A 13369-nucleotide genomic window follows, 5' to 3' on the forward strand; every position below is an offset into this window, starting at 1 on the left:
CCAGTTTGTGGTAATTTGTTACGGCAGTCCAGGAAAGGAATACACATGGTTCATAAGGCACAAAATGATTCAGCATTACCTCCCTCTCAGACTTCATTTCCTTTTGGTACCCCTCTCTCATTTGCTCTGTTCCAGTACACTGGCCTTCTATTCTTGGCTGGAACATGCCAAGTCCATTTTCATCTCAAGGCTTTTGACTTGCTGTTCCTTATTTTTGGTATGCTCTTCCCTCAGATTCTCACATGGCAACCCCCTTCACATTGTTTACATTTCATTCAAATGTCACCTACTCAGAGAAGACTTCCTTTCCTGACAATTTTAGGTATCAAAACTCCCCACCTTGCCCTAGTCACTCTACATGTTAACTTATTTTACCTACTTCATAGCACTTAGTACCTGGTATTAACTTATTTATTTGTTTACATATATATTTTTTCATCTCCAGAATGTAATCTCCTTGATGTCAGGAAGCCTGTCTTTGCTGTATCCCCAGCAACCTAGCATTCTACATAGCAGTCAATCAATATTTGATAGCTATCTGACTTCCATAACTATTTTTTGAGCATATACTTTGCGTCAGATTATATGCTAGGTGCTGGGGATTCAAAGTTAAATAAGACAGTCTCTGACCTTAAGGAGTTCACACTCTGGTGGGGGAAACAGATGTGTAAAGAGACAGTTCTAGTATAATGTAATAGGTGCTATGGTAGGAAGAGGTACTGAGTACCATGGAAGGGATGCCTGAGCCAGCCTGGGGTAGGGAAGAGTGATGTCAGAGAAAGCTTCCCAGAGGAGGCGTTGCTTGAGCTGGAGCTTCAGGGTGTGAAAATGTGCATGTGGGAGGGTCAGGGGTGTAAAAGGTAATTCCAGTCGGTGGAAAAGGCATAAAACACCATGGCAGATACTGGGAAGTAGAATTAGTTTAGCATGGTTGAGAGATGGTGTGTGAGGGAAGGATTGGGAGATAATGCTGAAAGGGGAAAAGCATATATAATCAAGGCCTTTGAATGCCACATGTAAAGAGTTTGGAGTTAATCTCATAGGCAATTGGGAGCCTCTAAAGAGCTTTAAAGGGAGAAGTGGGGTGATAACATGCATTTTCCATCTCTGAAGATAAGAGGGGTAACATTAAGCCCAAACTCTGGCTGCCAAAGATGCAAATACACTGATCCCCAATCTCTGCATTGTGCCTGATAAGCATGCTCCTCAGAACTAAACACCTACCAGACAGATAAAGTGCTTTGTCCACCATATACTCCTCAGCAAAGCGAATGTGACAAAAGTTCTTTTTACTCTTCCGAATAGCAATGATTTCTCCACACTGCTCAAACACTTCCACGATGATCTGCTCTGTCCCATTTTCAGGCAGGCCTCCCACAAATACTGTTTTGCATCCTGGTGGTCTTTCTCGGGTTGCAGGAGGTGGAAGATCTAAGCAAAAGGACAAAAGCACTTGAAATTAAAATGTTTGCTTGGGACAGACCTCTTAGAATCCTAACATTTCCCAGAGATAGCCCTACTGTACTCAATAAACTTTTCCCTAAAAGTGCCAGAAGCATGTGGCCTCCAAGACGCTTATCTCCACTTAACAGCAAATTGGCTGCAGGAACCTGAAAATCACTTTACTCAATGGTTTGGTGAACATGATGTCTAGAGGATAAAGACCCAGGCCTATCTGTCCTTCCTATCCAGGGTTCTTTAGTTTTGTTCTTTACTTTTGTTATGACAATACAGCTATGCCCAATTTGCAGTTGTTTTTATTAAGAAGAGAGTAAAGAGGAGGGGGAAACCCACTCAGTTTAAACTCTTACTTTCAAGAGTTCTCAGAACCAGGGTCTTTGAGAGAATGGTTTATTTAACTTGAATGTAGTTACCATACTATCTGTTCATGCTTTCAAAAGAATTAATTTGACAATGATTGTGTGAATATTTACAAAAATATTTATGCCTGTCAGAAAAATTTGGTTAACAAAGTCAGTCAGAGTACAAACCATGCCCTCTCTCCTGCCCCTTTCTTTAAACCAGTAAACCTTTCCTCAAATTCCTTGTTGGAAAGGTGAGGTCCAGAGACAATCAGGTAGCATTTAGAATGAAGTGTGAAAGACAGCAGACAAAGTAAGCTCGTTTGGGAAATCATTAATTAAAGTGAGATAAACTTGGCCAGAGAGAGTCATTAAAAATCTACTTAATGAGATGATTCTCCACTGCTTTAAAAATATGCTTTCTATTCCACTCATCTGATACATAAAACTTGTCACAACTGCCCAGCTCCTTGTTGCTATTTATAGGTATTATGCATTTTCCAAGCAAAATCCTACAGTTCATAGCCAACAAAATAAAGCATGATGGCCATGGGATTTTCTTGTGTTGGTTTTGTATCTGCAAGGATTTATTTTGTGTAATCCATTCTTTTCATTCAGCTCTTAACAATGATTCTCCCTGCTCAAGGTTTGGAGAAATCAACAACCAGAGATTATAGCCGACATGCAAAAATAAAAGTCTTGGCTTCCAGTCAACCAAGATGGTTGTTAGTTTGAACAACTAGCAAAAACCAAGAGTCCTCTTCCTCAAAACTCTGGAAAACATTTAAAGAGTTGCAGTAACTGGGTGAGTGCAGAATTAAGAAAACACAGCTTTAAAAAAGGTAGGAGAAGCTCATGGTGCCCTTGCTGGGCCTTCCCCTATCCCTCCCCCAGCACAGTGTGTAGCCAGTCCATGCCCCCATTGTGGGTCCCTGGCCCTGTTCTAGAGGGAGCTGAGTAACCCCTATACACATACTCTACTCTTGTGCCTAAATGTGGGAGCTAATATAGCGAGTGGCAGCCTGAAAGACTAAACCAGGAAACTCATTTCTAGCTGGCCCTCCCAGAACTTGTCCTGCAGGCAGAAGCATCTTGCAGACATCTAAAGCAGTGTAAGAAACAATTAAGTCAAAAAAGCCTGGGGCAAAGGATTATCTGCCTTATTCATACAATAACAAGTGATGGAAGGGATGTGGAGAAATTGGAACCCCTGTATATTTCTGGTCAGAATGTAAAATGGTGCAGCAGCTGTGGAAAATAGTTTAGCAGTTCCTCAAAACATCAATATAGAATTACCACATGACCCAACAATCCCACTTCTAGGGATAAATCCAAAAGAATTGAAAGCTAGTACTTGAACAGATACTTGCACACTAATGTTCCTAGAGGGATTATTCACAATTGCCAAATGATGGAAGCAACCCAAGTGTCTATCAACTGATGAATGGATAAACAAAATGTGATATATATACACACAATGGAATGTTATTCAGCTATAAAAGGAATGAGGTTCTGATTCATGAGACAACATGGGTGAACTTTGAAGACATCATGATGAGTAAAATAAACCAGACACAAATGGATAAATACTGTATGATCTCACTGATATGAAATAATAATAATAAGCAAATTCATAGAGTCAAAAATTAGAATACAGGTTACCAGGGTCCAGGGTAGGCATAGGAAATGGATAGTTAAAGCTAAGTTGGTTCAGAATATTTCTGTTTGTGGTGATGGAATGATTGGGAATGGATGGTGGTGATGGTGGCACAACATTGTGAATATAATTAACAACAAAGAATTATACATTTGAATGTAGTTAAGGGAAATTTTAGGTTGTATATACATTAGTAGAATAAAAATTAAAAAAACAAAACCACAGGGCCATACAATCAACACAGTGAATCCTAAGGTAAACCATGGACGATACGTAATAGTACAAGTATAATAATAATGTTTCATCAGTTGTAACAAAGGTACCACACTAATGCAAAATGTTAATAACAGGGAGAAGTGAATCTGTGAGGCAGGTATATGAGAACTTTGTTTTTTTTTCTGCATGATTTTTTCTGTAAACCTATACCTTCTCTAATATCAAAGAAGATAAAGAACACATTATTTGAAATTACTTACATAACCACTTGTTAAATCATACTTTTAAAGTTATCACCTTTTTGTATATATGTTATATATCACAAGGAAATAACTGAAATTATTTGGAACTGTAACCCATAACATTCTTTGAAATTTGCTTTCTACTTGTTAAATCGTACTTAGAAAGTTATCACTGTTCTGTATGTATGTTAAATTTCACAATAAAAATGTATTAAAAAAAAAGAAAACAGGAGACCAAAGGATCAAAAGAATAAAAGATTAATGTTAAAAAAAATGAGTCTTACTTGTAGGATAGGCCAAGCCCTCCTCCCCACCCCTGACTCTTATCCAAATTGTCAAGCAGTTGATTTGGGAGCTTACTTGGATATCAGCATCTCTAGCTTCCTCACTTTGCCACCACTGTCTATTTTATTGGTGTGGCTCAGAATAATCAGTTCCTTGTGATGTTCTCCTTCCCTCTATTTAGTCAATAAAAGAGGTAGAGGGATTCAGGGTTGTGCTGGTTTGGATGTATTATGTCCCCCAAAACGCCATGTTCTCTGATGCAATCTTGTGGGGGAAGATGCATTAGTGTTGATTAGGTTGGAATCCTTTGATTGAGTGATTCCATGGAGATATGACCCAACTGTGAGTGACACCTTTGGTTAGGGTGTGGGCAAGATCTTTGATTGGAAAATTTCCATGGAGATGTTACCCCACCCATTCAGGGTGGGTCTGAACTAAATCACTAGAGCCAAATAAAAGAGCTGACAAACAGAAGGAACTCAGAACAGCTGTGAGTGACATCTTGGAGAGCAACTGAGAGTGACATTTTGAAGAGGAGCTGCAGCTAAGAGAGGACAAAATGCCCTAAGAGCAACATTTTGGAGAACACCATTTTGAAATGCAACCTGGGAGCAAGCAGATGCCAGCCACGTGCCTTCCCAGCTAACAGGTTTTCTGGACACCAATGGCCACCCTTCACTGAAGATACTCTATTGTCGTTGCCTTACCTTGGACACTTTATGGCCTTAAGACTGTAACTTTGTATTCAAATAAACCCCCTTTATAAAAGCCAATCCATTTCTGGTATTTTGCATTCTGGCAGCATTAGCAAACTGGAACAAGGGTACTTGTAAACTTTCTGTTAGTTTTAAAAATGTCTGTGATTTCAGGAGCTTACTGTATTGGGTTTTGTTCCATATGAGAGGCTTAGAGAGACAGAGAAGATAACCTAGTGAAGGAAACTGAAATGCCTTAGTCATGGCCACGGGATAAGATGTCATTTTAGCCCAAAAGAGAAGGATGAAGCCAGAACTTGCTTGAGACATGCTTCTGAGTTTTGAAGAACTGGGAGGGAGTCAATACATCACACTTCCAGTGATTCTCAACACTGATTGTACATTAGAACCAACTTGGGAGTTTAAAAAACAAACCAATAATGCCTGAGCCCCACCCCAGAGAGTCTGATTTCATTAGTCTGTTGTGGCCTGGTAATTAGTTGTTTTTTTTTTTTTAAAGCTTCTCAGAGAATGCTAACGTGTTACTAGTGTTGAAAACCACTGACTTAGTCTAAACCTCTCATATTACAGAGGAAAACCCTTAGCTGAGTGAGGTTAAATGACTTGTTCAAGGTTACCACATTAGATAGAAAGAGAAAGTGCATGAACTCGGAGAAGGTAAACCTGGATTTAAATCTTTATGTAGTTATCTCTGAGAATCTCGGGTTTTTTTTTTTCCTATATAAAAAGTGAATACTATTCCCTAACTTGCAGAGTAGTTGTAGGATAATTCAGAATAAATTGTCTATATTGCATGTGGTATAATGCCTAGCACTTGATAGGTTTCCAATAAATAGTAATCATTGTATTGCTATTATTATTTACTATTATAGAATCCAGGTTTCCTAATTCTCAATCTGGGGCTTTCTAAAGCCCTACCTCAAGTCCTGAGTGAAGTGGTAGCCAAAATCTGGACTTCTAAACTCCTTGCTTCCTGCAGATCTTTAGACAAGGCTGGGGTTGGGAAGGAAGAAGTCTTACGCAGATAAGAACCTACAGCTGTGAAGATATATATGGTTTTGGACATGGAACAAAATCTAGTCACTGACTACACAGATAAGGAATTTTCAAGAGCATTCATATGGTTATAGCTATGTATTCAAATCAAAGGCTTCAGAATAAACTCCTGCTTTAGAAGAAAAGCCTTCGGAAAATTGCTCTTCAAAGGAATTCCATGGTAAAGATTCCTTTTGTGAGGCAAATAATCACCTTTATATATTACTTGAGTTTGCTTAGTTAGAACTACCTTTAGGCCCACTGAGAGACTCAAAGGAATGTCTGGTGACTGCTGCAGTTACATATAACACTGAAAATGCAAAGGCTCCTTCCCCTGATTACATTTGTGGGATTTAAAAATTCTGTGATGGTCATCACCCTATTTAAATGCTGTGATTTTTCTGCAGTGACTGTCTGCTAAGTAAAGGAACATAAAAACCGCTAAGAGTAGTGTCAAGAATGATGGAAATTTATTTATTTTCCTTGGGTAAATGAAGAAAGCCTCTTTGATAGCATTTGCTGAGATTTAAGTGTATGCCACCAGGCAAGGCAATGGGCTGCACTATCTTCCTTAATGGATAGTACCTGCACTTTAATTAACAGCTCAAAACACCTTGTTGTCTAGGACTGATTTTCTAATCTGACTGAAATAAAGAGATCTAGGCACAGTAACAATAATACCACAGGAAAGCAAATTCAAAGCCCATCTATTAATCAGCAATAATATGCCAAACTCTTGTAACATCCCAATAACCACTTACAATGAAGAAAACTCCCTTATAAAAAGATTCAAGATAACTGGGTAAAGAACTCTAATCTCTGGTAACGGAAAAAGAGGAGCTTCCAGCTATTCTAATTACATCCAACCATCCACTCTGGGGATCTGTGTTGGGACAATCAAAGATTAGGATCAGAGCCATTGCTGATCTCTAAGAAGTGAGGCAGAGAGCACCATAGAGGACCTTTACACCTCTTGCTTCTTGCTTTTCACAGGAGCATCACAGATTACTCAGCTGGTTTGCTACAATTTACATTCTGTAAAGTCTTTGAGTTGATTTTATTAGACAGTGAGAGATCGAAGGCCTCTTAGATAATCAGCAGGGGTCATAAGTTTTTTTTTAATCTAATCCCAACTGATTGGAAATAATCAGAAGGCTGGCGAATGTTTATTAAGGTTCAATTTACCTACTTTCTATAATTCTTTTTCTAGAACTCAGTCCTGGGAACCTAAATGGGGTCCACCTATCTTGTGGTGGTAAAATGAAAAAAAAATATTCTTTTTTTGGCTCCTGGGTGTTTTCCTATGTGCCTGGACACAGAGAGCAAATGATATTCCATCCTTTATTCACCACTAATTGTCATTTCACAGTACTCAAAGAGGCAGCTGAAGCATAGCAGCTAAAAATCTTGGCAAAATTGATTTCTCTGGAAGTGGCTTTTCTGGAGAGATGATGCTATCCTCTTTTTTCACCATCAACTGAGAGCTGCTAATTGGTAATTCAGTAAATCTCTAATAGCCACTATATGAAAAAATGTAACTGTGTTCCAGAGAGCTTTCTTTTTCCAAATATCCAATTCCTGGGACTCGGAGGATGTTACTTCTAGGACCTTAAGGGTACTCACCATTTATCTTTAAGGAACTGGTGCTCAGTTTGCTCCAGTCTAGTTTGATCCAGTGAATTTTTAGATCAGAAGTGATTTGGGGCTAGTCTAGATCAGAGAGAGGAAGTTTAGTGGCAGAGTATTGGCATCTGAAACTAAGCCTGTCTCACCTCAGAGCTCTAACACTTAACCATTATGTTATACTGCCTGCTCCAGCAAAGGTACAACACTGTATGTGACACTTATCAATATGCTCTTGCTTTTCCTAATACATTTTGAGGGACTTTTGTCTAAATAAATAATTATTATGGTAGCTACATTTTAAATATGAAGAATCACAATGTTAGAGCTGGATGAAGCTTTAGAGGTAATCTAACCAAATGTCCTCACTTTACCAACAAGGAAACTGAGACCCAGAGAGGTTATGTGACTAGCCCAAGATTGCATAGCTAGTTAGTGACAGAGCTGGGAGTAGAACACAATTTTCTTGACTTCTAGTATGGGAGTTTTTCCACTGTACTATAATACCATTTTTTGTACATTTGAGGTAGCTTAACCTAGGAAAGCCTAGTGGGCAGTTGACTATATGTGTCTGAAGCTCAAGAGAGACAGATGGACTGAAAATACAGATTTGAAAGTCATTAGCATAGAGTGGTAACTACCCTATACTACTTCATTTGCTTTTTAGATCTGTGACCCCTCCTTCTCAGTTTCCATTAATCCTTTCCTCCCTTCCTCCCTGCCTTTCTCTGTCATTCAACAAATATATACTGAATGCCTAGTCTATGACAGCCAATTTTCCAAGTGCTTTGGGATACATCAATGAATAAAACAGACAATCCCTGCATTGAGGGGTGTACATTCTATTGAAGGGGGAGGGTGACAGTAAATAATTAATGTAATAGGTAAATTGACATAGTTTGCTAAAAGGTAATAAGTGTTATATAAAAAATAGAGAGGGTAAGTAGAACTGATAGTGTTGTGTGGAGGGCTTCAATTTTAAATAGGTTGTCAGGGTCACTGAGAAAGTGACATTTGAGCAAAGACTTGAAGGAAATGAGGGAGTTAAATATGCAGATATTTAGGGGAAGAGTATTCCAGGCAGAGGGAAGAAACAGTACAAAGGCCGTATGATGGGAAAGTGCCTAGTGTGTTCCAGTGTGACTGGTACAGAGTGAATGATGGGGAGGAGAATGAGAAGGAACAACTAGTGAGGTGGGAGGAAAACCAATAATGTAGTGTGTTAAAAGCCAAATGAAGAAGGTTTATCAAGGAGGGAGGAGTAATCAAATGCTGCTGTTTGTCAAATACTGCTATTAGGTCAATTAGAAAGAGAATTGAGAGACGACCATTGGATTTAGCATTGTGTAGGTCACTAGTGATCTTAAACAAGGAACATTTTGATAGAGTTTGGAAGGGTAGGGGGAAAAAGCATGAATGAGATGGATTTAAGAGAGAAGAAGAGAAGAATTGGAAACAACTAGTCAAGATTAATTCTTTCAAGGAGCTTTGTTGCTAAGGGGTGTTACATAAATGCACACTCCTCTTTCTCTTTTAAATGTCGGAGTTTCTCAGAGTTCTGTACTTGGTCTTCCTCCTTGATTCTAGGTGGTCTCACCCATTCTTACACCTTCAAGCTGCCTAATATTTCAAGAAGGAAGAAGGGGTCAACGGTACTAAATACAGCAGAGAGATAAAGCAATTTAAGTATCTATTGGATTTAGCACACAATATTTAAGTGGAAATGCATTAGAGTAATAATTTTCAATTTCAGTATCTTCCATGTGGAAGTCTTCCAGGAGATGGTTGGCTTGGAGATGGGCTGAAGAGTGGTGTGAAGTCAGGAAGCAGTTAACCCTGACTGGACTCTAAAGTGTGGGTAGGTGGCAAGTAGAAATGATGGATTGAAGACAGTCACATGAAGGAGACCAGTGAAAAGCTTTTGAGGTCAGGATTTGGACACTGAATTTGTGAACAACGGGAGCCCCAGGACAATTTCCTATGTGACAATCTCTGGATGAAGTTTCAGTTGGGAGGGGAAGGAATTGATGGTAAAGATGCTTTCTAATAAAGTAACAAGACTTAGAAGTAGACTGGATGGGTGCATAAAGAGATTTTCAGAGTCCCTGAATCACAGGACCTTATTGCTAAGACTCAGAGGCTGAGTACAAGAGAAAATATGAGACAGGCAGGAGCAAGTAGTGTGGTTTCTAATCAAGGCCTAGACTGACAGGATTGATGGGCTCTAGAGAAGACAAGAGGTCCAGTCACATCAAATCCTTGTTCTTCCCACATTATCATGCTCTTCCTATCTCACTTTCCCAGAGCAGTCTTGGGGTGTTAACAAAGGGAAAAGCATCACAAATGGCTGCTTTGCCAAGCTTTCAGGTCAGAACTAAGGTAGGCATCTCCACAAGGGTTTTCCCACCCAATTAATCCAAACTTACTTTTAATAACATTTTAGTTTTGAAAAGAAAATAGAATACCAGTTTACTTTAAGTTGTGCCAAGAGTGTTATTTCTGAATTCAATTCCAAAGCTAAGTTCCTTCCTAGAAGCCACTACTTTACTGCACTAATTGCCCTGTCAGCATTCTTTACACAAGGATGAAAAGCTAAAGGATTGAACTTTTAAGGTAAAATGTTTCCCTCCCACTCTCAGTGACCTTCCAACTCAGAACTGAGAAGACATGTGTGCCAGTCTGAATGTATTATGTCCCCCAAAATGCCATTATCTTTGATACAATCTTGTGTGGGCAGACATGTAAGTGTTGATTAGATTGTAATTCTTTGATTGAGCGTTTCTATGGAGATGCGACCCACCCAACTGTAAGTGATAGCTCTCATTGGAAAATTTCCATGGAGGTGTGGCCCCACCCATTCAGCTGGGCCTTGATTAGTTCACTGGAGCACTATATAAGCTCAGACAGAAGGAGTGAGCTTGCTACAGCTAAGAGGGACACTTTGAAGAATGTACAGAAGTTGAGAGAGTAGCTACAGATGAGAGACAGTTTGAAGATGGCCATTGAAAGCAGATTCTTGCTACAGAGAAGCTAAGAGAGGACAAACACCCAAAGAGCAACTGAGAGTGACATTTTGAAGAGGAGCTGCAGCCTAGAGAGGAACATTCTGGGAGAAAGCCATTTTGAAACCAGAACTTGGAGCAGATGCCAGCCACGTGCCTTCCCAGCTAACAGAGGTTTTCTGGATGCCATTGGCTATCCTCCAGTGAAGGTACCCAATTGTTGATGTGTTACCTTGGACACTTTATGGTCTTAAGACTGTAACTGTGTAACCAAACAAACCCCCTTTATAAAAGACAATCCATTTCTGGTGTTTGCATTGTGGCAGCATTAGCAAACTAGAACAACATGGCTGCAGGTGGGGAAAGATGAAATGTATTTGAAAGATATCTGTTTCTAGAGACTATCAAAAGTTAGAGCCTCTTTAAACTACATATTTCTACATTAATTTAAAAACTGTTCAATGATGTGGTCTATATGTTATAAATGAGAGACCTGTGCTATTCTTTGGAAATTTAGAAAATGAACATGCTATAAAGTCATCTACTGTAACCAACCTAGACATTACAGGTTGTGAGTCATCCTGCTAGCTTATACTTGATTGAGACAATGAAAGCCAATTGCAGGTCGATTATGTGATAAATGAATGATAAAATCAGCAGGATTATGCCCTTTAATAAGCAGAAGGTATAACATTGGTGATGCCTGACTTCATGGCTTTTGAAGTAAAAAAGGCAGTGTTGGCATGCCTCAGCTTTCATTAATTGAAAATCAACATATTAGAAGAAAGGGAAAAAGTCCATTGCCCATTTGTAGGGACAGTGGCACTAAGAAATAAGGATACAACAGTGCCACTCATTCACTTGGACACTAAACACAAATCCAGGACATGGCCATTAAAGCTGGCAAGTAAGGCCTACAAGGGCCATTTTATTCTCCATTCCCCAATTCTGTGAAATGCTAGTCTTCTTCCAATATAGTCCTCTGAGATGGTGGCCTCCTTAGATTTCTTATTGGTCTGGAAGGAAGTACCCTGATGAGAACCAATTTCAAAAAACCTGAAGAAGGCATTAAGAACATTTTTCTCTAGCAAAAGGGGCCAAGTGGATCTGTCTAACCAATGCTGACTGGTTCTAAAATTCTTTTCGTTGTGAGTAGACCATACTGGGAAGAACTTGGGTCTGTGCCAGGATCTGAGTCCATGATTAACTGTTTTCTATGTAAGGAAGAGAAATCAAGTTCATTTGATCTATGGTCTGAACCCCAATGTGTGTCCTCTAACAAACAGCTCTAATCTCTCTGCAGCATGTAAGCGGTTCCCTTAGGTATGTCACCCACATCACTAGAACAGTGGAAAAAGCTCTAACAAGGCTTGTGTACATACAGAAGGAGATCCTGATCATTTCAAGTAAATAAACTCCTAAAAAGATCTGAAAAAAGTTCAAGTGAATTTTTACTGCTGCTACATTTTAACTGGAATTTGTCCACCATGTATTTACAGATGTTTTAAAGAGAGCCTATAGAGAAGCCTATTTGTTACTGACAGGACAGATACCTAGATCATTTCCACATGAACTGCACTGACTGGAAGTCTGAAAGAAGTTTGACTTAGACTCAACATTCCTCTTTGCCCTCATAGTAAGTTGACCAGCACATCACTGTCTATTGCAGTCTATCAGTTGAATGGCAATAGTTGGAGTGATGTGTGAGTAGCTGGGAGCAGTGGAGGATTCTTAGCACTAACTGTATACTCACATGTGTCTCAGGTAGGCTCAGACCACATTCTATTTCTGCCATCACTATCACATGGGTCAGTTATTATGAAAAGGAGGGCCTGCAAATGACAGTGTGGTGCATTGAACAATTTGTGTTGCATGCCTCCGTCTGTACTAACAAACTTGAATTCCTTACCAGGCAGCATTGGAAACAACATTTTATCATTTACACTGCAACTGGCAAACAAAATATACTGTTCTGTGGATAAAATTCAGTCTTCCTAGTAGGAGAAAATTTCCTTCCCTTCTGTTATCCAGGCGGAGCTTCTGTACATGCACCTATGAAGTCTTTGGGTAGTCTATTGAAAAAGAAAAAAGTTTTCTTGGACACCAAAACATTGTGAATTGTGAGGAGAAGAAAAGCAGAATATTACTTGGATTTGGAGGGAAGAGCGTGCAGCTTTTACAGTGTATGATCTCTTTTACTACTGGCATATCTGGTGGAATTGGTGGAGGTACTATTCCCAAACCCGGCATCATTGGAGTTATTGGTGGAATTCCAGTCATCATTCCAAGAGCAGGATCAAAGTCTAAAAAAGGAAAGGAAAAGAGAGAACAGTAAGTGACATCAGGCAAGGTAAAGTGGAGGCAAGATGTTACCTTTGAAGCTTCAAACCAAAGCCCTTTCTAAGATAGAGGAAAAAAAAAGCATGGTTCTTAGCATTACCAGGTCTTAAATGTTATATTATAGTTGTGAATTTTCCTTCTGGGAAGGGGCTGTTTGTTCTGTTTGACCAGTGCCTATTGAAGTCCCTTGCATCTCATTGTGACATCCAAGGCCTTTCAGAATATGACTGCATATTGTCTACTGATCTTACCTTCCACTAGTTCCCAACATATATCCTCTGCTCCATTCAGATAAGGCTTCCTGATATCCTTTGTACACACAATAATTCTTATCTCTTTGCTGTATAGCCTGGTGTTAAGAATGCACAGTTTTTGGGATCAGGAAAACCTGGGTCCTAGTTCTACCTAGCTGAATGACCCTTTTGAACCTCCATTTCTTCATCTCCAAAAT

At 39.4% G+C, this 13369-nt stretch overlaps 1 protein-coding gene across 6 annotated transcripts in view; it reads right to left on the reverse strand.

Annotated features, from left to right (window-relative positions):
- The window catches only part of ENOX2 (ecto-NOX disulfide-thiol exchanger 2), a 393140-nt gene that overhangs the window by 77357 nt on the left and 302414 nt on the right, over positions 1–13369 (reverse strand). For all 6 annotated transcript variants that reach the window (XM_037821176.1, XM_037821175.1, XM_037821173.1 and 3 more), the window contains 2 exons: positions 12726–12881; positions 1225–1431 (listed from right to left, as the gene is read on the reverse strand). In XM_037821176.1, the coding sequence (XP_037677104.1) occupies positions 1225–1431; positions 12726–12881 (363 nt within the window). The remainder of the gene's footprint in view (positions 1–1224; positions 1432–12725; positions 12882–13369) is intronic.

The sequence above is a fragment of the Choloepus didactylus genome, chromosome X, assembly GCF_015220235.1.
Source record: "Choloepus didactylus isolate mChoDid1 chromosome X, mChoDid1.pri, whole genome shotgun sequence".
Lineage (NCBI taxonomy): Eukaryota > Metazoa > Chordata > Mammalia > Pilosa > Megalonychidae > Choloepus > Choloepus didactylus.